This window comes from Nanorana parkeri, unplaced genomic scaffold (assembly GCF_000935625.1).
Source record: "Nanorana parkeri isolate BGI_ZX_2015 unplaced genomic scaffold, ASM93562v1 scaffold715, whole genome shotgun sequence".
NCBI lineage: Eukaryota > Metazoa > Chordata > Amphibia > Anura > Dicroglossidae > Nanorana > Nanorana parkeri.
The window spans coordinates 1-26,272 of NW_017306983.1; the positions used below are offsets into that span (position 1 = coordinate 1).

The window sequence follows — 26,272 nt, forward strand, 5'->3', positions numbered from 1 at the left end:
ATGGAAATAGAGTTACCGGTAAGTCCTAACTCTGGATTTCCGCGCGTCGCTAGAGTGTGTTCATTGTATTTTACAGGACACGAGATGAACATGTGACTAAGGATGTTATTGTTCCCTGTATGACATGTTCACCCCCCAACTTCTATTCTTTCAGAGTCAGAGAGCAGCAACATGTATGCAGTCCTGACTTTGCCAATCTGCATCTTTGGTCTGGTTCACTTACTCAAAGCTTTGAAGCCGGAGAGTCAGTAGGACCTGCAGTATAGGATAGATGATTGTCCCCGGATGCAATCAGCCCTGTTTTCACAATTGTTACCATACAAATGTACAAGTCAGTTCATGAAGATGATTACATGGGATATATCCTTCTAAAAGGAGACCTGTATTGAGGACATTCGCAGGATACCGTTGTTGGCTTTCCTTTCCGGAAATACTAGTTCATTGGTGGACACGTTGATCCAATGGTTTCTGAATCACAGACCCAAATATACAGGAATTCTGACTTTCCTGACCGGAACACTTGTTATAGGTCAGATAATTGAAGCCAGATCATTGGCATTTTCAGAAAGAGGTCCGCTGGGAGTCCCTGTTCACACCTAGGCAAGTGAGAGCTCAAAGCTTGGAGCTACAAAAAACACAAGGGAGTCCCATTGTTTGCTATAGTCACACCCAGAGAAAAACTAAATTCATTCCGAATGACTACATAGAACTATAAAATATACCCATGAAGCAAAGCTGTTAGGAAGTTAAAGCGACCTCTACACTCAAAAATCTAATTCTACCGGTGCATCGCTCTATGTATGATGATTAATAATAAGATAGACGTGTCAGGTGATTGTGAAATACTTACACTTGCAGAGCATTCACTTCCTGATATGAAAGGGCAAAATGACTTCAGTATTGGCAAAGCAATGCACACTGGGATTGCCTTGTCATCAGCAGAGCATTGCTGGGAAATCTCATCTGTAATCTCAGGGAAAGGCATTTCCAGCCCCTGAGATGATGCATGGTCACATGTCCTAGTCACATGTGCCAGAAACCCAGGAAGTAAAAGGAGAGCTAGAAATCTGTCCTTAGTAAACATGGCCACTGCCAGAAGACTGGGGAAGAAGAGAATACAAAGCCGACAATGATCTAGAAGTATGCGTTTGTAGACCGGTCACGTCTTTCTGCCTTGCGGAAGGGACCCTGCGCGGCCCCGAAACGTCGGCTTTTCTGATCACTGTGACGTCTTTGTCCAATAAAAAAGGACATATTCATCTTTACTACCGAGTGCTTTGCTTTTTTGTTCTGTGTTTGCACGGCGCCATCCGTGGTTATCACTACGAGCACCGTTTTTCTTATTGGCCAGGACTGCTGCGAGGTGTGCGGAGGGCTCCCCCATCGATCAACATGTGTTTGTAGATTGTCATTACTAAACATTTCTAATGGTGTGTTTGTTTTAAAGATTTGGGTAAAGGTCCGCTTTAACCCCTTCATGACTGAGGCCCTTTTTTCCATTTTTGCACCCATGTTATATTCCACATTTTAGGCCTGAAAATGACGTAAAACCCCCCAACATTATATATTTTCTGAATGCCAAGACCCTATAGAATAAAATGGTGGTAGTTGAAAATTTTTATGTTGCGCAATATTAGCGCAACTCCTTATTAAACCCCAAAATTTAGTGACAAATTTAATTACCTACACAATTGCTGGGGCACAGGTATCCTCCATTGCTTAAATTTACCCTTACGGACCAACACGACACCCCCCTGCTTTTGCATAATGCAGTGCTCAGAGTCTGTGCAGATGGTCACTGTGCCCAAACCCTGGCAGAAGGGGGTGGGGGGGGGTGGGTGCATAACAGTGTTTACCAGCATTAAATCGGTATTTCAATGTTTGCCAGCAATCTCTCAAGGACAGCAGTGCTAAAGTTGGCCATACACTGCCTGAATTTTCATCCGATTGCTGAATCAGCCCAAATTCAAGCTGTAGTGGCTTTTTCAGCACCCGCCCCTCCATCCTTCGATAAAAATTGATGAAAAGATAAACTTTTGTCAAAGGAAGCATTCCGAAAATTGTCAGCTGAACAGCTCCTGTATCCAATCAGCATTTACATAATAGCCAGCAGTGGGGATGTCTCCATCCACAATGTTTAGTGCAGATTGGCCAATCAATGGATTTCTCTCATTCAGCCCGTGGGGCTGAACATGAGAAAAGTGTAGCTTGTTGCCAGCTTAGCCATCATTCACACGGGTAACGGCCCTCACGTACAAGGACAGGTGCTGAGTGTGATTACATGCAGCAGCCTGTCCTTCTCTATGGGAGAATGTGGCCGTACGCCGCCCTACGCTCCAGCGGCCTGCTTGGACGTAGACAGGATCCATCCTGCCAGCGTACGAGTACAGACAGCCGCATGGACGTGCAGTTCAGGTGAGCGTAGGGCGGCGTACGGCCCACATACTCCCATAGAGAAGAACAGGCTGCTGCATGTAATCACACTCAGCACCTGTCCTTCCCGGGAGCGGCCGATACGGCTGTGCACGCAGCATGGGTCTGTACGGGCCGGCTTTTATCCGTGTGAATGAGGCCTAATAGGTGCATGCGTCATTAATGAGCTCCTAGTTAACAGTGAACTATTTAAAAAACACAAAAAAATTGGAGGTTCCCTCAACTGACCTTGATCTTCCAAGGTTCTAAATCTAATTTGTGACTGCAAGGGACTTGGTAAGGAAACCGATATAGTACTCTATGTGTGTGAGACAAACCAGGTGTTTGAGGATAGCTCCAGCTGGTTCCCAGAACAACAACCCAAGAGGGTGGGTCATTATGTGCTACCAGCCCCATCCACCCCACTACTGGTGTCTACAAACTGTTTCTTTTTGGTATTCACTTTTGTACCGTTCACCTTACAGCAGCACAGGGAACATGCAAGTAATTACACCACAAGCGTAGGGTAGAAAAAGTTTATTTTGTCTATGTAGAAACAGGTCAGAATTGTACAACAAGTTAAAAATATGGGTTAGGACATGATATTTATATACAGATGCCTTTCCTAAACCTCAACACCACAAACCATGGCTCATGGCAGGCCAGTAAGACCAATTCCACCTGAAACGGACATTTCTGATTTGCAATGTTGGCTATCAAGTTGAACCGCACACTGAAGCTAATGTGCGAGAGTGTATGGTGATGATATTTCTCTACTGGAGTTTCCAGTATGTCCCAACTCCCACATGTGATGACATGACAACCCCCGGCTGGATCCCTTATATTAAAGAGAAAACAAATGACAGCACAAGAGTGGGTGAGGACAGCAGCCACTATGGGGGCATCCCATCACTTCCATTCTCTAGGGGATTCAATTCATTCATGCCAATCTAGAAGTTTCAGTTTGGGTGGAATTGTCTTGTACTGTGGACCTGAAGTTCACAGCTCCCTCATTGTTCCCCCATCCCAAAAAAATAAGTTACAGCGCTGAAAGCTTTCCCATTTTCTGGAGCGAGTACCATCTGCCCCAACGATGCGTATCAGTTTATCCAGTTCTGTGTCAGGACCGAGGGCAGAGCGAACCCGCTCCAGCAAACTTATGTTACGGCCTCAAATGTTTTTTCATGGGAGCAGCAAGGGTGACCGTTGTTCCGAAAATTGATTCTTCCATTTTCGGTTCACTCTGATTTACATTCCTGGCCTGCAAAATGCAGCAACCCACAGCCATGGAAGAGACGCCATCTTTTTATGAGTCTCACTATGCTAAATGTTTATACATTGCTTTGGGTTGCTGAAATCTCCCAAAGTGAAGGCAATTCCCCTCTTTGTTGTCCCCATTAGAGGATTTCCCACTAACGTTCCACATCATTACTCCTTCCGGTGTCCTAATGCCAAGAGGGGCAGTCCAAGTCATGAGCCAAGGTTCAGGCTAACAGTATATATATAATATATCATAAAAAAGAACATAAAACACAAATCTGATTTAAGAAATTCAACCCTTATTTAAAAAATATGAACAGCTTTGGTTGATCTGTATCTATGTTGGTTAGATTTAATGTAAAGTGCCCTTATACAATGCTAGGCCAGCCTGCAATGCATCCACTCACAGACATGTATGATGTGCGCTGCGTGTACCTATATATACATACATATACACACACGCACACGTTCATACACACACAAAACTTAGATAAATATACATACGCCAACATGCGGTAGTTGGAATTATATCTGTGCTCTGAGTTACGTAGAGGAGTTCGACATCAACCACGTCTGACGTTCTACAATTAGAAAAGGTTCGGCCATTTCATAGCTATCGCTCTACAGTTAGCAAAGGTTCGGCCATTTTGTCCCGACTCACTGAAACCTGCGCTGCAACCTCTGAATATCCAACCGACCAGAAAAAGTCGGACGGACTAAAGAGCAGCTACATTTAGAAGAGTGTCTACTGGAAGAAGACATAAAACATTCTGGTTTATTTCTGCCCTGAGCTCAGTCACCAGATGCACCATGTTGACCAGGCCTACTGGAAGGTCTATGAGGGTACAGTGGGCACAGAGAACCCAACGTCTGGTTTTTACATACATATGGCTTTAAGAACTGTTACCAGCAAAGGACGTCAAGCACAAACCGTTGTGGCAACTACCAGGACTGAAACGCTCAGGAGGTGTTAGCGGAGAGAACACCTGGTCACAATGTACAGATATCCATGTGACACAAAGAGCGGACATTTGTTGCAGCAGAAACAACACTAACAGACAACACAAAAAGGGACACCCTGATTTCTAGGGGACGCGACAGGCTGAATACCCCAATTTAACTTGATTTGATCGGACATTGGGCTTTTGTATAATGGCGCAAGCAAATGGGGGAGTTTATTTAATAGACAAGGTGCCAAATTGCTATTTTTCCTATTGTGCGACACATTTTCAGTTAATGAAGTCCAATAACAAAAACACAGAATGAACAGTCTGCATGGAGTCTGATCTACATTGCGTCTCACTTCTTTCCTCCGACTGTAGTGTCTTCCTAAAGACTTACCCTTCTTTCCTCCTGGATCTAGTACAATATATTGCCTGGAGATCACTGTGTACACAGCGATACCGACTAAAACGTATTCCTCGTTATAATGTATAAACTTAGGAAGTAGCTCAAACTGAACATGATTAAAAGATAGATAAACAAGTCACTTTCACTGAGAACAGCTTGTCACAATCAGATTGAGAGATCTAGACCGATAAACTTTAATACAAGCTCTTTATCAAAATGAGACCCCAAATGCCCAGATATGGCGGAATGTCTCCTGGATATTAGAGGGTTAATTCCGGCTTCCTCAATATCTTGAGTTGTGGCCAGCAACATGCCAAGAACAGGAACGTTAACCGATCGCTTCCCTTTCACCATGGAGTGGCTCCATCACTTGATGGACCAGCTAGATGCCACTCCATTGCCATCAAATTAGATTCTACAGTAATTCACACCAGCATGGGGGAGACTCTATTAGGGGATAGAACTACCAAAATTAGGCAATTCTGCTGCTGGTGATGTGTCTCCGGCAACACAATTGCCATCTGACATGATCCTTAGGTCATTAAGCCTGGAAAAAGAGTCATCCCTAATGGTGAGAATTGACCATTCTCCTGCTAGTCTCAGCATGCCCTTCTTAACATTGGCAGTGAGGGTAGCCGATAATAAGGCGATCTTTGGGAACCCCATTGTACCGGAAATACATATTGGCTCTACAAATGGAAAAATTCTGACTGGAGGACAACTCGACCATGTGTGAAGAGCGATGCCGCCTACTTGTTCCATACTCTCAATAAGTGCGAGTTGCAAGAGGAATACTACTGCTCATATTGATGTGTCCTCCAACCAAACTGCATAAAACAGACCTGAAGAGAATGTAAAAGGTTCCAATGATGGTGGTTAATGCTTGCGTATTATATTGGCCTGCTTGCCCAGCACTGTTTTTGTGTATAATGTTTCCTGTCATGGACAATTACCAGGTGTGCTAATTTCATGTTCTTGGTCTTATCCTTACATCACTAAGAAGGCCTCCCATTGGGTAAAGCAGATTTAACAACTTGTGTGATGAATGCGTCCCGGGGTCCGAGTTATCTACAGTAACCAGATTATCCCTTTCTCTGTCCTGCACACAAAAACATGATTAATGGTTGCAAAGGGCAACAGGTTTTCTTACACACACTTGAGTACATATGGACCATAAAAGCCAGATGATAGTACAGACATGACCTCCGAAAATCAGCATTATCGAGTGTCTGTTAAACAGTCTATAATAGAAAAGTAATCAATAGAAGATCTGCTGCCAATTTCAAGTATAATCACACTCAAAACAGACATCCATTCCCTGAAAACTACAATGTATGACTCTTCTATGGGCCCCTAGTTGACCACTATTATTAATCCACAAATATTAAACTATCTACTCCAATGTCTCCAATAAAGTTTACAATGTCAGTGCATCCAAAGTTGAGATCTCACAGGTGCGATGCCCACCAATCTTCTTCCATCTCTCATGGACACTAGAGGAGAGGCCACTGCATCAGGGATCCCAACTCCACCCACCTGTTATGGCTACTCGGAGTGGTTCTGTAGTCCTCAAATTCATTAAGTTTACATTATGGTGAATGCAGCATTGGATATGGACACAAAAGGGCTCCTGGGAGAGGGTTACTTTCTTCTCAAGTAAGGTCTCATATCCATGCATCCTTGTGAATGCCTCTTTCTTATTCCATTGTGTACGTACCGCCGCATACGTCCTCTATCCAGCTCCTGTCTGTTGTCACTTTCTTATTTCACTGATGCCAAGTGACCTGTATACATGAGCATCTGAAGACCCTGACCTGGTGGATCAATGTATTCTACTAGACTGTAAGCTCTCAAAAGCAGGGCCCTCCTAACCCTCATGTGTTAAATTGTATTGTGCCATCTCCATTCATTTTGTATATTTATATTTTGTATTTGATATAAATCCTGAATTAGAATAATAATAATACTAATAATTATTTGGGGATGTGTTTATCTGCATTCATAATAGGGTTTATGTTAAAGGAATGCCACATCTTTCATGGTTGGCAGTTATTACTACTAGTACTGCTGTGATAAATACTATCACCATGATCATAACACATTTTGAAATTGTTGATTGTATACATTTTGCCCGAGGTTCACAGCTCGTGTTATATGAAGTAGGAGTTAACTCTATGGGACAGGCTGATATTAAAGGTTAGCATTACAGTTTAGGTTAAGGGGCAAGGGTTTAGGACTTTGGGTTTGGTTACGGTTAAAGGAGAACTATGGGGTAAGTGTTTTTCCCCATAGTTCTTCTCAGGGTCACGGGAGGACATATACTAGCTGCGTGAGTGACAGCTGGCTCTGCCTATCTAGAGGCAGAGCCAGCTGTACCCGCCCCCTCCCCAGTCCGTTCCGCCAGTCAGCGCTGGAGAATCGGAGCGGGAAATCCCTGAAGGGAGCCGTGACAGTAACGGCTCTCTGCAGGGAGATGATCGAGAAGTGAGCGAGTGACGGTATGTGTTCACTCACTTCCCGATCCATTGAGCCGACGTGCGACAGTTTAATTGTCACACGTCGGCTCAAACTATGAGGTTGAGTGAAAATCACTCCCCTCATTGTTCTCCTTTAAGAGCCTATAAGCGACTAGCACTTTTTTGAGATAAATTGTTGGATATGTTATGAAACCTGCACTGAAACTCCTGTCCTGAATAGTGCCGAGCTCATGCTCAAAACCGATATGGTAATGTACCATGACTGGTGTCTGTGTTCTCAGTAGCAACCCCACCACCCTGTATTCTTAATGCCCTGGCTCTTTCACCATTTCGCTGATGCAGGACCTAATGGCCTGGTGACAGCACCTAATCTCATGTATCCAGGGGCACCATGGTGCTTCAAAGGTTGGCATGGTCATCTTATAACGCTATGTACCCGGATCCAATTCCCATGTCTCCTGTATACTGGTAGACGAACTGACCCAGTTTGAATTTTCTTCTCTGCAGTGTCCAGATAAGGGAGATAAGAGGATTAAATGCAACTCACTCAGAAATCAACATCTTCCTCAGAAACATCAAGACACTACGGCGTAATATTTTCCGCAGGAAAAGAAAGGAACTCCTTAGTAGTACATCTAGGGGAGAGCCTCCATGGTAAGAAGAGAAAAGACCAGAATCTCTAGTTCACTGGTTCTCAACCTGTGTAACCTCAGGACCCACATTTGTCCTTGGTTATTAAGTCGCAACTCAAGTCGCATTGCGGTACCGTGCGTTCCAATGCGGAAGATCGAACTGAGGGTGGGAGGTACGTTTGGGGTGCCATTTAAATGAATGTCAATGCAATGCACCACCCGCACCAGAATGCGTGGTAGGTGCGATTGCATAGTACAGTGCGTTAATTGCACGGGACTGTCCAGGCACCTCTACAGGGCAGGCGAGGGAGCTGTAAGCAATGCACATATGGATAGAGCTCCCTTGCTCACCAGCCCACCCCACCTTAAGCTTACACTCGGTGCTGGGCAGCATATTTTGAATGGCTGCTCGGCAGGAGAACTGACAGTGCTGTACTAGGGGGAGGCTGAGGAGCCACTCTCCTAGTACAGTGGAAGGCACACGGGTACCCACTTAACATGGGTTTCCGACCCACCAGTTGAGAACCACGGCTCTAGTTGATCTAGCCGCTGGTATCCTTGAGAAATATTTGATGGGCCGGTGTTCATTCATCCCACAAGGGTCCACCTAGAACAGATATCTCCGCTTTGGATACACTGACACATTAAACCTCAAGCATCTTTGCTAATCACATGACTCACAACTTTAAGGGTTAAATCCTTGCTCACAAGATCATTATATATTTTTTTTTCTTTTACTTTTATTTCATTCACAGTACTGCTCTATATACAGTATTTTCTCTGCTTTAGCTATGTCATGATTTCATTTGCTGGATTATAATCTTCACAATATTCTGGACGCAGGCTGAGAAAGATAAACTAGAGAAACAGTAACAAACAAGAAAATGCCCTTCGACTGCAACCAAAACAGGTGGACCTAGGCAGAAGGAGAGTTCTACTGCAAACATATAAACCCATACAAAAAATAAATACTCTCACCCTTTGTATTTACAGTGTGCACCTCCCATCCCCCCCCAAACACACCCAGGTTAATAAATATCCTACAAAACAAAAATCTACAGTTTCTTCATTAATTTAGCGTATATGTTGATGGAAAACCACAAACTTTTGTTATGTACAAAAAAAAGAAAGCAAAACCAAAAACTTCTATAAATATAATATTTTAAAACGGGAGGTTGTGCCAGAAGGCGGCTATATACAGACAGCGAGAAGGGCATGCCTCGGGCGCAGATCAAGTAAAAATCTGTATAAAAGATTATACATAGAAACATTTTGTGGTTGTCCATCAGCAAAATAAATAAAGAAAGGGTTCGGACTTTTTAAGAGTGTGCGTTTTTGTTTTCTGTTGCCTGGGCCTGTGGAATTGTGTAGTTCCCGTGTCAGGCGAGGGCTGTGACAAAACTTGTATGGTCCCGTGTTGGTAGCAGAGCTGTTGGGTCTCGTGGAATGTCATGTAATACAGTGTCCTTCACGTGATTCCAGCTGGGAGACATAAGACCAGTGATGGCTTCTGTCATGTTCAGTGTGTAGCTGAGACTGTGTCATACCGTGCTATGATGTTCAAGGCAATCCGTCATCTTCCAAGCTCAATGCCACTCGCTGCAAAGACAAGAATGAGAATATGAAGTGAGGATGATGGGGACAGAGGCACCCGAAGGCATCGAACAAAAGAGACTTCCCAGCCATAATTCAGCTCCCAGGAAGGGAGTCTTCCATCCGTCAGTAGCACAGCTGGTGTCTCTCCCTGCTCTCCTATACAACTGACAACCGTGACTGTCGCACATGATATGGCTGCTAATCTCTGCTTATTAATTATTTTCAATGTATAAGAATGTCATATACTGGATATGGTTCCATCAGTACTATGGCTAGTACCAATATCTTTTACCACCCTGTAAACTGGCGTACAAGGGCTACAACAATGACATTAATGTTGACCTGGCATCAGATATATTTCCGAATACTAAATGTATCTAGAACCAAAAGCATATACGGTACACTGAGTGGCCAGTTTATTATGACCACCTGACGTTTGTAGGCAAATTAGCTATAATTTTGTGCTGAAGTTGCTAGAGGGCCAGACCATTATAAATAGGGAAGCAGGTTGTTTACCACGACAGTAGAAGTGATTTTTTTCTGAAGATACGGGTAAACAACACGATTTAACAGCCTTTGAGCGTGGGATGATTGTTGGCGCTCGGAGCCATGGAGCGAGTATCAGCAAAACAGCAGAATTTGTTAAATGTTCAAGAGCAGCTGTTGTTAAAGTGTTTAAGGACTGGACTGTCAGCCGAAAATCTGGGTCTGATCGTGGGAATTGTGGCCGTCAGCGACTAGGCAATGTTAGGGCAGAACGGAGAGTGGCAAGACTGGTACAAGACAACAGAAGGGCAACAGTGTAGTGTCAGATTCCTCGCATCACCTTTCAACATCTCGTGGAGTCACGAGGCGGCCCAACAAAGTACTAATGGGGTGGTCATAATAATCTGGCCACACAGTGTATAACATATCACAGCTTACCAGTCATGAGATAGTCGTGGTAGCTGCATTGGACTAGAGATGGACCACAATCTCAATACAAATTAGTAAACTAAACATGAGATTGTAGTCCAGCACAGGAGCGAGCTTGGAGCGGTGACTACTTTACAACACACACAGGGACCATGGGGGACAAAAGGAGATGATTTAGGAATCTACAGCTGACTGATGCAAAAATAAAGTTCAGTTTTGTTAATAGTAAGGGCACTTGGATGTATTTGCAAGATTTAACTTGAGTTTAGTGTCACTTTTAACTGGCTTCTGCCCAAACTGACACTAATGTGTGAGACTGTGTCTGTGGTAGGTACATCAGACATTTGGGGTAGCAGAAATTGACAGGAAATGATTTCAACTTTGCATAATGATGGTGCTATATAAATTAAATAAAAACATACAGGTGAAACTCGAATAATTTGAATATCGTGCAAAAGTAATTGCAGTAAGTGCTGCAAAAGGGGCCCAAACCAAGTACTGAGTACATATGCATGCTTGTACTTTTCAGAGGTCCGATATTGTTCTATGTACAATCCGTGTTTTATTGATTGCATGTAATAATCTAATTTTTTGAGGTTGTGGATTTGGGGTTCTTGGGGTTTTCATGAGCTGTAAGCCATAATCATCACAATGATGACAAATCACGGCTTGAATTATCTTGCTTTGCATGTAATGAGTCTATCTCATATATTAGTTTCACCTTTTAAGTTGCATTAGTGAAATAAATTAACTTTGCACGATATTCTAATTATTCGAGTTTCACTTGTAAATCATGTGTTTGTGGTAAGAATGGCTTGGTTTTTATGACTCATCTGATTGCTGCAAACAGTACCATATATAGATTACTGTTGGCACAAAGCATTGAATGTTTACATTTCATCGCACCTACACCGGAAAGCTATTTTATGCAAACTAATCATTGCAATGGAAAAAAGAATCTATAGTGTTAGTCTAAGTTTTAATGCTACACAGAAAATGCTGTGGCTGTACCTAAAACCACTCATTATACTCTAATCTCAGTTCTTGTAGTCCCCTGCAGCAAAAATCCAACAAACATTTGACATGTTAAGTGGGAGCGCAATCCATAAAGTCTGTGCTGTGTAGCTTCCGTTTTTCCAAAAAATAATAACGCTAAGTATAACTAGTGAAAAGGGTTAGTAAACCTTTCACATAAAATGAAAAGATACGCTAGTCCACAACATGCCCCCACATCCCAACCGCCAACCACACCTTCCCACCCTACTCTCCCCCTTTGGTCAGATGACATACTCCTGCCACCCACTTCAAAGCTTCACTATACAGTCCCCGAGACTATATATAGCGTTATAATGCTGGCAGTGTCGAGCAGTCACTGGTCAACACATCCATGTGACCAGGTTGATCAAAAGGGACATCTCCCTTTTTTTGGAAGGCTCGGAAGAGATTCTCATTGGTCAGTGTGATGACTTGGCCTCGCTGACCAATGACCACTTGCTATTGCCAGCATCATGATGCTACACAGCCTCCAGCCAAGTTTAAAAAGTGTGCGGCCCATTACATGTGAACAGTAGAAATATGTCATGTACAGGTGAAACTCGAATAATTAGAATATCGTGCAAAGTTCATTTATTTCACTAATGCAACTTAAAGGGTGAAACCAATATATGAGATAGACTCATTACATGCAAAGCAAGATAATTCAAGCCGTGATTTGTCATAATTGTGATAATTATGGCTTACAGCTCATGAAAACCCCAAATCCACAACCTCAAAAAAGTAGATTATTACATGCAATCAATAAAACAAGGATTGTACATAGAACAATATCAGACCTCTGAAAAGTACAAGCATGCATATGTACTCAGTACTTGGTTTGGGCCCCTTTTGCAGAACTTACTGCAATTACTTTTGCACGATATTCTAATTATTCGAGTTTCACCTGTAAGTATGTTGGGAGTTAGTTCACCTTTTCACTTTCAATGAAAAGATGAACTTACCATAAGGGTTCATTACAAGTTGGAGGAGTAAATATACAAATTGGCCAAGTGCGTGGACCACGAGTATCGCACCCCGCAAACTAATACTGAAAGAACACAATCTCAGTATCCAGAAATGATCTGAAGAGTGGGGCTTTGAACCAATATTCATGAAACAGTACAGACCGCAAAATTCATAAAAAATGATATTGTTTATACTTGCCTTCGGTTTGTAACTTATACTTTCAGTGAACCCTTCTCCTGACGAAGCTACAAGTGTGAAACGCGTTGAGGATCAGGACCCACTTAAAAAAAATACCTGAATTCCTGAAATGCGGAAGATGTTTACAACATGGACAATTATCATTTTACATAAATGGGGTTCTCATCTTTCTCTGCATCTCAGTTTTTACACGTACTCTGTGTATTGCACTTATATGTGTTAACTATAAAATAATAGAAATGTAATATTTTTTTGAATTTCGCTCTCTGTACTATTCCATGAATATCGGCTCAAAGCCCCACTCTCCATATATTTCTGGATACGGAGTTCCAGATTGATGTCCATATATTATAAGTTCACCAGCATAAGCATGCATGTTGTGTTTATTTTTTGGAATTCAACACAAGTGAAGCCAGATCTGTGCCAGTGATACCTCTTAAACTGAAGCAGCACTGGTTATGCCTCTCAAAACTAAAAGCCATCACAGTTTTCTTGTCCTCCATGTTTCGGGTTCCATGTTTGTAGCCACTGAATACTCACAGCTGGGTAGACATGGCCGATCTGCATTGTCCGGCCAATGTGAATCTCCTCTTCCTCCTCCTCTTCCTCTTCAGTAGTTTTCCGATAGACGGGATTGTCAAAGTTCATACTCTTTGTGTTCTTTCGTTTCCAGTTCCTCCAGATGAGATAACCGGACAGGCAGAGCAAAACCAGGACAGCTATGGAGAGACATTGGTAGCAGAGTGAAAGGTGGGAAGTGCATTGCTAGGAAACTGCATCAGAAAAGGGCAAAGAAAAGCTCCAGAAAATTCAGTGGTGGGTCTGTTATGTACCCGTAGACGTCACACTATGAATTCCCTATGAGTATTTAAGAGACAGACTAGCAACACACTACAGCTTTGTTAATGTAGCCCAATGAAAATGTAAAAGAACCCCACATAACTCGCACAAGACAGCCCAACCCTGAATAAAGTCTTCTGAGCATGGCATCTTTATTTTACATATCAATTGAAAAATAATTACAATATTATATAGTATTTAAACTAGTCCACCCAGGGATCCTAAAAACAGATCCCGGTATATCTTAAAGAAGAACTCTAGGGGGAGTTCTCTTTATTTTATCTATTTTTAAAATTTACAGTTACGCTAAATGCCAATTGTACAAGTTATCGCTTCCGGCTCTCCAGGAGGAGAGAAACGAGTCCGCTACAAAACAGCTGCACTGCCCACCCCTCCTCTTCCCAATCACAGAAAGCTCTGTAGAAAGCATCCTGTGATTGGGCAAAAGGAAATGAGGGGTGGGACATCTGCTGTGTAGCAGATCCGAAGCATAGCGATAGATCTGCTACTTGAATAGAATCCCAAACATATTAAAACCAGTTTCTTTAGTGCCTGGCACATGCTCATTACAATGTGGATGCTAGTTCTGGTGACACTGCTGAGCAACCATGGATTTCCCTCACTACTACTGGTATACTACAGGAATATCTTGGTCAGCAATGGCGAACCTATGCATGCGTGCCCCTCTGCTGGCAAGCGCACCTAGGCAGGGGTGTTAAATTCTTATCGCCTGCCTCCCAGGAACACAGTTTCAGAGGGCGGGCGGGCAGTTCTGGAGGCCGGGCCGCAGTACAAGTGATCTCGGCGATGGCACTGAGATCACTTGTAATAAGCTTGTTGGTCCGCACGGCTGCCTCTCTCCCTGCCATTGTTTTCGGGGTCCCCCGCTCTTCTAGGGGACCCGGGACCATGGCAAAGTAGTTCAGGATGGAGAGCGGAGAGCAGAGCAAAGAAGGTACATTCTCCGCTCTGCTCCATGTGAACAGTAATGCTGTACTCACAGCCTTCCCATCTGAGCTATCACAGGAGAGCCAGCACAGTGCTGTGCTAAAACTCCTGTATTGGAGGTGACAGGTTCAATAAAGAGAACATGTCACCTCCAAATGCTATCACACAGGGGCTTGTTAGCTCCTGTGTGATAGCAATAACTTTAAGTAGAAAAAAAAAAAGAGTAAATAAATCATAAAATAATAAATAATAAAATGAATTAAAAAAAATAAGTAAAAAATAATGAAATAAAAAAATTAAAAAAAATGATGAAGTAAAAAAAAAAATAAAATCAATAAAAATAAAGTAAAAGATAATAGGATAAATAAAAAAATAAAGTGATAAAAAGTAAAAAATTATAAAGAAAAAATTAAAATGTTTAAACGTGTTTTTCCCTAATGCAGTGATGCTGAATGTTTTTTAAACTCCAGTGCACAAACTAAAACACAAATACCAAACTTATCTTCAGTGTTGGCACTTTGCCAAAACTGCAACGCAAAATAAATGTATTTATCTCACTCTGGCTCAAAAACGTTAGCAATCACTGCTCTAGGTGGATAACGGAGGAGTTGGTAGAATGAGCTCAATGTGTGCATCTAAAAGGTTTAATTAGGGATGTTCTGATACCAGTTCAGATACCAGTGCCGATATTTGGCATTTTCATGAGAACTACCAGGGTTACAGCGGTTGCAGCTGGGACCTGGCTCTGGCGCTCCACCACTGTACTAAAATCATTAGTCTGTATTGTTTTATAAAAACTGTCACAAGACAATTGATAGAAATTTATCAGTGCTTGTATCTGTGAGTACTTGGGCAAGTATCAGTTCTTGAACTTGGAAAAATGGTATCGGTGCATCACTTATATGTTTATAAAAAGAAAATCATACATTAAAACAGAGATGTAGAAATCCCAGGAGCTCCGTGTGCTCCTTACAAAATGACCGCTGCCTCCTAACTTTTGAATTTTTCTCTAGTCTAGTCTTGGATCTGGAAAATAATCTGTACTTAACAATCTGTAATAATCTGTATTTGAACATCCCCAATTTAATTGTTTAGTGAGCATATATTTTTTTAAACTACATTCCATGTATAGTTTGTAATTCCGTACACTGGGCAGCTATTCTTCCAATACATACAGGTTGTGCTCAGTCAGTAAATTCCTCACTATGCTCAGTCTGGTTAAAGACATTATCACAATGTGGCCAATTTTTGACTCAGCGGCTGTTCTGCTGTTTGATGCGGTCTATGCCATCTAATATATGACTTGCCACTGGATGGAGAGTCCATAAATCTGCCAATGCCTTCATGAATGTAAAGTGTTCAAAATTGACATAAATGGTTTTCGTGTAAAAATACCCACAAAGAGATGTCATAAGATGCACAACTCGGTAGGAAAAAAACATTATTCATAATTTTCATCGTTTTGTGATTAACTTTTAGAGATGATAATGTCTGCGTACATTTCCCTACATATTCAAGCATTGTACACAGGGATAACTCACCAAGAGGCACAGCTACACCAATCACTGCTGCGGTCAGTGTGGACCTGAGGTCAGAATCTACATTTCCATCTACAAGATAAAAAAGAATTCCATCCAGTGTTTTATCACAAGAATATCTGAGACAATACCGCAATGCTCAATGAAAAACTAAACAACCTGGTCACATAATGGCAAAACAATCTTGACTCCAAGGACTGACCGTTACCAAAGGAGTTTCATCAATCTTTATTTGCAAGCTCTTTGACCATGTGGAAGCAACCCCCAATTCTTTCTCCTTTTTATTTTACACCCTAGATCAAATTGAGCACTTAACCCTTGCAGTGTGCGGGTAGCCCCACTGCCAGGAATACGTTTTTTTTTTATTTATAAAAAAACAGGAATACGTTTTTAACTGCCTACAGGATACAGAACCATATAGGGCAACGTGGCAGTGCCTGCTGATAACCCTCTCCCCCATGCAAGGTGTAGTCACCCATCTGTGCTTCCTCGCAGACTTTTGCATCTGAGAGTCAGCGAAGAACCGCAGATTGGCGAGTATACCTTACAGGGGAGTGGGTTATCAGCAGTCACTACCACTTTGCCCTAAATGGTTCTATATCCTTTTAATGCTGGCCCACAAAAAGGTGAAAAAGAGAGGAAAATAGGGGGGAGGGTAGGGTACCCATGGGCAATGCCTAGGTTCACCTTAGGCTCTAGCTGTACGTATCTATACACTAGGGGGTCGCTTTATTAACAATCAACAGTGCCATTTGTCCTGCTAATATCAGTGAACGTTTGCTCTGTATGAATATGTGCACAAACATTAGTTGGAAATTAATTACACTTGTACAGAAGAAAAAAAAACTAAAGAACGCTTGTTTGTGCACACATTCACACAGAACATTCACAGATATTCACATGGTGAACGGCCCTTTTAATTGTAAATCAACGAGTGTACATACACACACTGCACCCTCCAGTACCACTGACAATGCACATACTCAACACTTTCAAGCAAGAACACAGATGTAATGAATTTGTAAATATTGCTAGCGCAGGAAATATTGTGGTTATTATATAATTTATATATATCTCCATCCGGAGAAATATATGCGCAAAGCAACTAAAACTAAAGTGCCTGCAAAATGTATCTGAAAGGCATACATCTGCAGAACTTTCCAAAACCCATGAGCAACGGTACTTTCCATTAAAGGAAAAAACATATCAGGAAGAAAGACCATGTTTGTGGTCAGCTTCATTTCCTGGGGAGACGTACCGCTGATTCTGATTTGATTCTGCCAACATTAAAACACAAATCCCTTTGAAATCCTAAAAATACCACTAGGCCCATTTTTAAAGTGAACCTGTCTTGTTCACAAAGTATAAATGAACTTATTATTAAATTTGACTTCACTTACCTTTCATTTTTAAACTGAAGGCACCACTACCTGTACTTGGTGCCTTCCATAAAATGTGAACTTGTTACTAGACTAGGGTCACTTCTAAAAGTAGGCCAGCCCTGTGAATGAGCCCATTTAGAATTATCTTCCCGGCTGCCCGTGTCTTGAAATGCCACGACTCTACTGCTTGCCGGCCGCTGCAGGTTTTCCTTATTCATGGGTGTGTGAATACCTGCTCCCCTGCAGCATGTATCGATTCCTCCTGCCGCCTCATACGTCACTACAGGGCATGTAAGCCGCCAAGAGTAACCATTCCATGCGGTGGTGAAGGTATGCGGACTCACGTGGAAAGTGGTGACCAGGGATTAGTGAAATGGCAGCATTTCCAGAAATGAGCCACCGGAAGGGTAAATATAGATGGACTTCTTTTACAGGGCTGGCCTACTTCTATAGGTGACAGGATCACTTTAAGGATTAATAAAACAACGAATATGCCATTTTAAAATCTTTAATGTTGTATCTTGTCCAGATAATGGTAACAGTCGCTCTGTTAAATCACTGCTTGACAATAACCACTAAAACTAAACAGGATGAGACTTGTGCGGCACTTACAGTGTTGGTAGACGCTGCTGTTATCAGTAGTTGGCACCTTAATATCCTTGTGGCCAGAAGCAGAGGTAGTTTGGAGGTTTTCAGTAGTGCTGGGATGATGATTCTGTGTTATCTCAGTGGTAGTCGATGTGGTCGTAGTGGATGGTCTTGTTTTAGTAGTTGTGGCTGGTGTAGTGGGCACATCAGTGGCAGGGGAGTCGGTGGTAATTGCTGGTACAGTTGTTGCTACAGTTGTAGTAGTTGCTGTAATGGAATGAACATTAAAACAAACAACTTGGTTGTATATGCCACTTGCACCTTCTTCATCACCCATGCTTGGTCCGTTAATACCCTCCCAGTTTTTTTTTTCTTCCACTTCTCACAATGATTCCTCCAGACCCTTCACACATGGTGAAGTAGTCAGGCCCTCTGTCAGATTTTTACGTCTCCATTTTTCTCACTTCCTGTCACTATAAACAATGCAGTGCTGTGAGCTGCACTTCCTGGTTCCCTTCTCAAGTCCATTCTCTATATATTCCTTTGGACACTGATGGCCGTGTCACTGGCACCCTAGTGGAAGCTCCATAGAGAGATATGGAGCATGTACTTTAGAGAAAGGAAACCGGAAGCTGAACTCAGGTGTCTCCAGGACAGGGAATGAAGAGAACCTCCACTATGGGGACACACACAATACAAAGCGGAAAGGGGACCTATCCCTTCTCCTATTCTATCCAAAACTAAAAAGAAAACATTTTTACTGACGTTTCTCAAATATTGCAAAGCAATAATAATCTGAACCCACAGAAACCACCATTTTCATTTGGGAGGCTATAGGAGAACTGATCAGAGATTGCCCAATACAGCTTACTGTTGCTAATTTTGGTTTACACTAGTAGATTGTTTCCATTCAGCTTCGGGATGAAGCACATCCTCCGCTTGTTAAAATACCTGAACAGTGCCGGCATCTGACTGGATACAGGCGATGTTCTGCCAACAATTTTTTCCTTGGCTCCTTCCATTTTTCAATCAACGGATGCTGGGCAGGAGCCAGCACACAAAGCCACTCATTGAGCGAATTTTGGCCAGTTCATCAAGAACCAGTCGGAAGTGTATAGCCAGCATTAGTCTTTGCAGAACACCTTATGATGAAAAGATTGCTGCAGCTTTAATACAAACCCCAGTTTTAGTCCTCGCCATGGAACAAATACAAGAAAATTGTAAAGTTTACAGGGGTCGGCGTGACCTGCTCAGTGTTGGTGCGGTCATTCTTCCCCCGCACTCCCAGCTTGTTCTGAAATTGAAAGGAGCTAAAGACAGCCCTCATTTTTTATGGCCGGCCGCAGAGCATGTGTAACAGATCACATCTTAAAGCAAACTGGGAGTGAAGGTCAGGCTCTGTAATATTGCCATTTCTTCAAATGTTTGGCATGTGGTCCCAATTAGAAATTTTTCTAGATGGGGTTTAATTTGGGAAGTTGTGTTTAGGGTGCATCTATCCTTTAAATAAGATAGTGGTATCTCTCAACCCCAAACTGTTCAGAGATTACACTCTCTTTAATTACCCATTTATCCCCTTTATCCCTTTTATATTTAAGCCTTGTACTTTACCTTTCCCACAGCTCCTCATGTCTGGTCCCAACTCCACCCCATCAGCACAGGCGCAGGTGTATTTGGGGGAGTGGACAGATATCTGTGGTGCTGCCAAGCACAGGTATTCACATCCACCATTTGGAAGAGGTCCCTGGTTACAGGCATTTATTGCTAGGAAAAAAAAAAAACACACAGTTATATTTAGAAAAATGTCATAGAGCAATTATAGAAAAGAGGAAACTTACACAATCATGCCCCGACTAGTCAAAGCAAAAAGAAAAAAACTAACATTTCTACAGGAAAATAGTTCACTATATTATGAAGAAATACAGCCAAAATGTGATCTTTCAGGCTTTAAGCAGCAATGTCATTTGGCTTTGTGATGATATGAACCACATGACTGTCAGTGAAAGTAAAACACATCAGGATACTGAGATGACTTAATCTTAAACTAACCATAGACACAAGTGGCAGCCAGGAGATCTGATTGGTAGAGAAGAATGTCACCAGCACACCGAAAATCCCTTTAGGATCAACAATTGTTCATTTTATTGAACAGGTTGTCACTTGAAACACGAGCGCTTTCAGGACCTCGCAGGGACCCGAAAACATTGTCAATGTTGAGCCTGATGAAGGGACCCTGCGAGATCCTGAAAGCACTTTTGTTTCAAGTCGCAAACTGCTCATAAAAATGAACAATTGATGATCCTAAAAGGATTTTCGGTGTGCTGGTGACATTCTTCTCTACTAAATTTATGCGATAGCGGTGACATTCGCAGTCATTTCAGCACCCATCCCTATCATTGAGTGCGTCAAGTTCTACTCTACAACAGGAGATCTGATTGCCACATGAAGGCTTTGGCTAAGCATTCCTCTTTCTGCACTTGACAACCCAAGCGTTAGCCTTATTTTGGGCATACAATTAAAATCATCCAGGAAAATTAAGTATGGACAATCAATCTCAAGCCAAAGGGATCAAGAGGTGTCTGCAGGGGTTTCTAGAAGTGTACAATAATTTCCAGAACAAGGCTTTAAACTATCCCTTTGATAGCCCCAGTCTTCATTTCCTCAAAGTATACAAGTTACCAAAATGACCTTGCTGTGGTTCAATGAGTCAAATATCGATGTCTTTATGTGGATCAAGGAGGGGCTTGTGGTGGTGTTTTGGCTGTTTTGGTTGTCTTTTTTACCTTTGGGCTGTTTGAGCTGATGAACAATGACGATATCGTGCGGATTGTTCAGATTTTCTGCCAAGATAGAAATTTCTTTTCCAGTAAGTCTGTTTGCACTAAAGATTGCTTCATTCTCCAGATCTGTCCAGAAAACCTTGTCCTAGGGAGAAGAAAAGGTAAGATTTAGAGGTTCAATGCAAGAAAACAGGACAAGTAAATTAAATTAATCTAGTAATAACAAAGCACATGGGGTAGGTTTAACAACTGGCGGCAGCTGTAGACAAAAGTCTTGCGATGGTTGTAAGGTGTGTGCCCAGCCTTACTGAGGTGAACTATGGCACAGGGCTTTGATTATTACAGATTCTGTGGTTAATACCTCACCACTGGCAGCACAGCAGACACAGTGTATCTGCATGATCTGATAGTCATTAGACTTGAGGTTTGTTCAGGGCAGACACGAATGTTTATCACTTATGCTTTTTCTAAATCATTGCAGGGATTAGTGGAACACTATCAATAAAACATAATTGTAGTCATAGAATACTAATAATATTTCTGGGCAAAGTTATGCATACTCTGGTGGAAATGAATGCTAAAGGACAGTGCTCGAGACAGTTTTGTTCCCCTATAGTAGGCAAACACCGGCCCTCCAGCTGTGGTGGAACTACAAGTCTCATAAGGCATTTCAAGACTCTGACAACCACAATTATGACTTCCAAAGGCAGATGCATAATGGGATTTGTAGTATCACTATGGCTGGAGGGCCAGAGTTTGTCTACCTTTGTTATAGGGGAACAAAACTGACTCATGCTCTGCTCGTCACCATTCATTTCCACCAGAGCATGCATAACTTTGTCCATTGACATTATTGATATGCCTTATGATTACATTTGTTTATTTTATTCATTTGCCTATCCTTGCCCTCTAGGCAAATTGCCATTTCACAGAATTGTTATTATCTGAAGATTTCACAACATGAGTATTCAAGACAAAGATATGCTGATGATCAATATGGAATGTTTTGGGTATATACTTTTATGTACCGATGGACCAACATTGTACTTTTTACCAAAACCCAGCAACCCCGACCCATAACTGAAATTTTCATTTTTAGTTGACTGACCATTTAATCGTGTTCCCTATCCCTTATAATGCCACCCTGCATGTAACAACCCTGGTACAAGGCATGACCCCATGAGGCATAGACATGTCTAGCTATCTCACCAAGGAGATCAATGTTTCATAGAACTTTATTTCAGGCTTGTATATTAGGATCCATTGTCAACTTTTTACTGCTGTGTAGGAGATTGACGTTAATAGGGTTTTAGATTCCAGGTTGGGTTTTTACTGCAATCTGGGGCTCCCATAGGGATATTTTCCATACCACTGTATCAGTATGTATGAGCGATTACTGTACCAGTGACAACAGTTTCACTAGAAGAGGGAAGGAAACTCTGTATTAGTGACACAGACGGCAATAAAAAGTTGACAAAAGTTCTGACTTCCCTTCCTTATATTTAAATCATTTTTATTTGCGTGTTGCTGTTGTAGATTTTCTCTCCCTCCCTCCCTTCCTGTCTGGTGAACCATTGTCACATTGATAAGTAAGGGGAAATCTGTCTAATGGGGACTTAGATCGCAGTAAAAACCTGGCAAGTGTTCCAATGTAAAACAAGAAGCAATTTATACTCTACGAGCATCCTGCACCTCCAACTCACCTCAAACACGGCAAGGCCAAAAGGGTGACTCAGTTTGTCTTCAGAGAAAATCAGCATTTTCCTGTTGGCCCCACTGAAGTCCACACTGGATAGAGTATGAAGCTTTGAGTCCACCCAGTATAAGCGATGGGTCAGTACATCTGGGGTGAAAAGATAGTTGACAGATATGAGAACATTGCTGCGTACTTACATCACATGGGCAAAAGTCTGTGGAGAACTGACCATCACACACATAGGACATACTATTCTAAATCCATGGGCATTAATATGGAGTGCCCCCCTCCCTACATTACACCTATAATAGCCTCCACCCTTCTGGGAAAACTTTCATAAGATTTTGGAGTGTCTCTGTTGGAATTTAGGCCCATTCATCTCAAAGGTGTTCAGTATAGTTGAGGTCCGGATACTGTGCAAGCCACTCAAGTTCCTTTAAACCAAATGTGTCAAACCATGTCCTTATTGCGCTGGCTTTGTGAACTTTGTTCCCACTCTTGCCTGGATCCAGTGACTTCATTCCTCCTCTCCAGACCGGATGGAATTAATATTTGTAATTTCTATTGGCTTATGTTAGTATGAAGATATGACCAGAGGCAGAGGCGTAACCAGAAACCTCAGGGACCCGGTGCAAGAAACCATGAAGGGCCCACCTCCCATTAAAAAATATCGGTGCCTTGGCAGTTACCGAGGTAGTGCATGTGTGTAGTCCCAGGAGGAAGGGACTACACACATTTCAACTGGTGGCCGCCTGACAGCCAGGGGAGAGAGGGAGGCGTTTTATTTCACTGGTAGATCTCATTGAGCTCGTCATTTGAAAAGTAGATCCTAACACAAAACATTGGGGGACACCCCCCGGAATTATATACAATCACTGTGTCTCATTCATCAATAAAGCTCTTGTCTATTCCACTCACCTAATGTTATTCCATTGGGCCATTCAATATCATCAGACACCAAAATCTGCCGATCACCCCCATTTAATCCAGCCTTTTCTATTTTAGAGGGTTCCCCCCAGTCTGACCAGAACATAAACCTAAAATCAAAAGGACGAAGAAGCATAATTAAATAAGAAATATCAGTGTCAACAATCACACAATAACCTAAAGTGCATGTCAGAGCAACAATAAAACAAACTATACAATACAGACACTTCCCGTTGTTTTATCCCTGCAAGTACATACAAATAACCTGCCAGAAGTACGCTCCACTCCTAATCTCCTGCAGTGGGCTGCTTTTTCTGGAATGAAAAAGCAAGGAATAGTGTCAGCCCGGCTCAGATGTCTTTTTTAAACTACAGAACCCCTCCTCTTCTCTACAACATTGGAGATGTGTTCTGTAGGCAAACATGAGAAGCGGGGGACAGGAAGGGACGGGACTGAATAGACATATTCAGATTACACTGGCAGAATCAATAGGACAGTTCTGAATTTCTGGCAGGATCAACAGGTATTTTTGCACATAGTAAACATATATAAGACTACACATTCAATGGTATATTTAACAGACCATAAATCAAATAAGTTCATTTCTAGGGTTAATATACAAATTAAAGAGGTCATGCTGTGCAAATAAAATCTTAACCCTTGCAGCGGGGGTTCCTCCACACTGCAAGAGTTAAATGCTCGTTTTCTCTAGGGAGAAAAAAAGATCAGTTGTACTCACCCGAAACGCGATCCCTGCTGGCTCTGGGGCGCCAAGGGCCAACCTGCTCCAGCAATAGTATATCCCCCAGTATCATCACATCCTATACATTGTATAGAATGTGATAACTACTACAGGCTACTTGACTATCTAAATAGGGTCCTTAATAGTCCTTTGAACGTAATAAAAATGTACAAATACTGAAAAGCAAATAATGGAAAATCCCCACTGCTGGTAAAATGTTCATATTAACCCGGTGTGATAGTGAACTGGTAAAAAGAAGTTAAAAGGACCATTTTATAGTTCCCTGATCTATTATCACAGTGGGCGAGAGGGTCTCTCAAAATGAAAGCCTCAGGTCACCCACTTTCATTTCTGCAGGGGGTTATGGTGCGACAATCCCCACTCTCTGCAATGTAGTGATATCTCCGGGCAAAAGTGTTAACCCTTGCAGTGGGGCTACCCCCGCACTGCAAGGGTTAAGTGCTCGTTTTTGGCTGGGTGCTAAAACCCCCCCAAAAAACAATTATGCTCACCCAAACAAAGGAGCTGGATGCCTGCTTCTCAGGTCACTAAAGCCTGTCTGCACACTGTATAGAATGTGATAATTTACAGGACCTTAGACCGCTGCAGAGGAGGGGGAGAGAGGCTCCAAGGACCGCTCTAAGAGCAAGCCGGGTCAGGTGAGTATAACATTTTTTAAAGAAAAGTTTAAGGATTAAGAAAAATTCTGCTACAAAAAAAAAAAGTTGTGGCTGGAGTTAGGCTTAAAGAAACACCCTATACATGGGTAGTACAGTGGCTTAGTGGTTAGCACTTCTGCCTTCCGGCACTGGGGTCCTCAGTCCAATATCTGGCGAGGGTGCTATCTGAGTGGGGTTTGCATGTCCTCCCTGTGCTTGTGTGGATTTCCTCTAGGTGCTCTGGTTTCTTCCCACATTCCAAAAGACATGCTGGTGGGTTTTTGGCTCTGGTCTAAAGAAGCCCTAGTATGTCTGTGCATGTATGTCAGATAGGGATCTTGGACTGTAAGCCCCTGGAGGGCAGGGATAGATGTAAATGAAATGGTATGTAAATGCTGCTTGATGATGTTATATAAATGCCATAATAAAACAAAAACATACTAAAAATGTGTGCAATATGTTAAAGTTGTATTGTGATGTAATATGTGCAACCAAATGACCACAGAGCCCATTTAAATGACCAGATTTATAAATGCAATTCTGACCACTGAAAGGACCACTAGACCCAAGACTATAAAACCCTATAAGATGCATTATGTAAAACTACTAATAAAACATAGAAAAAGATGCCCGCACTGGAAACAGACATATTTGTCTTTAGTGTAACTGCATCATTATTTTTCCGGTACTCGCCGATACCGAATACCGATATCGGAAGTCCCATTACAGAAGCCGGACACAGTGTAATGACTTACCAGGCGGCGAGTCATTACCCACCCCCCAGCTTCCTGATTGGCCAGAAGCTGGCTCCATGCTTCCTCATCACCCAGTGATGAGGGAGCATGGAACCGGCTTCCCGGCCAATCAGGAAGCCGGGCATCGTGTAATGACTTGCCGCCCGGCTTCCTAATATCAGAGGTTAGCGTGTAATGACTCACCGCTTGGCTTCCTGATACTGGAAGTTCCGGTGTAGGGATAAGCATCGGGAGCATTTGTCCGAGTACGAGTACTCACCCAATTACTCGGTATCGACACAGATACTGATACTAGTATCGGTGCATCCAGGGGCGTAACTGGAAATCACAGGGCCCCATAGCAAAATTTTGTATAGGGCCCTGTGACTTCTAGTTATGCCCCTTGAAGAGCCCACTTGAGAGCCCACACAGCTCACCTGAGGGTGACCCTGCAGAGCCCACCATAGAGTCTCTCTCCACCGCCGCTGCTGACTCTCATTGACTCAGCAGCGGCAATGGAGAAGAACGCAGCGCTGCACAGATCACGGTGATCTGAACAGCGGTGCGTTTGAACCCATAGCGACCCAGGCGGCCCGC

General features: G+C 42.5%; 1 protein-coding gene across 1 annotated transcript in view; it reads right to left on the bottom strand.

The window, feature by feature from the left end:
• Window positions 1-9,454: 9,454 nt before the first annotated feature.
• LRP8 (LDL receptor related protein 8) overlaps window positions 9,455-26,272 on the bottom strand; it is a 181,257-nt gene continuing 164,439 nt past the window's right edge. The window contains exons 11-18 of the mRNA XM_018563976.1: window positions 23,532-23,650; window positions 22,621-22,760; window positions 20,921-21,062; window positions 19,749-19,901; window positions 18,162-18,404; window positions 16,171-16,239; window positions 13,382-13,560; window positions 9,455-9,730 (exon numbers count right to left, since the gene is read on the bottom strand). Of these exons, the coding sequence (XP_018419478.1) occupies window positions 9,692-9,730; window positions 13,382-13,560; window positions 16,171-16,239; window positions 18,162-18,404; window positions 19,749-19,901; window positions 20,921-21,062; window positions 22,621-22,760; window positions 23,532-23,650 (1,084 nt within the window). The 3' untranslated portion in view covers window positions 9,455-9,691. The remainder of the gene's footprint in view (window positions 9,731-13,381; window positions 13,561-16,170; window positions 16,240-18,161; window positions 18,405-19,748; window positions 19,902-20,920; window positions 21,063-22,620; window positions 22,761-23,531; window positions 23,651-26,272) is intronic.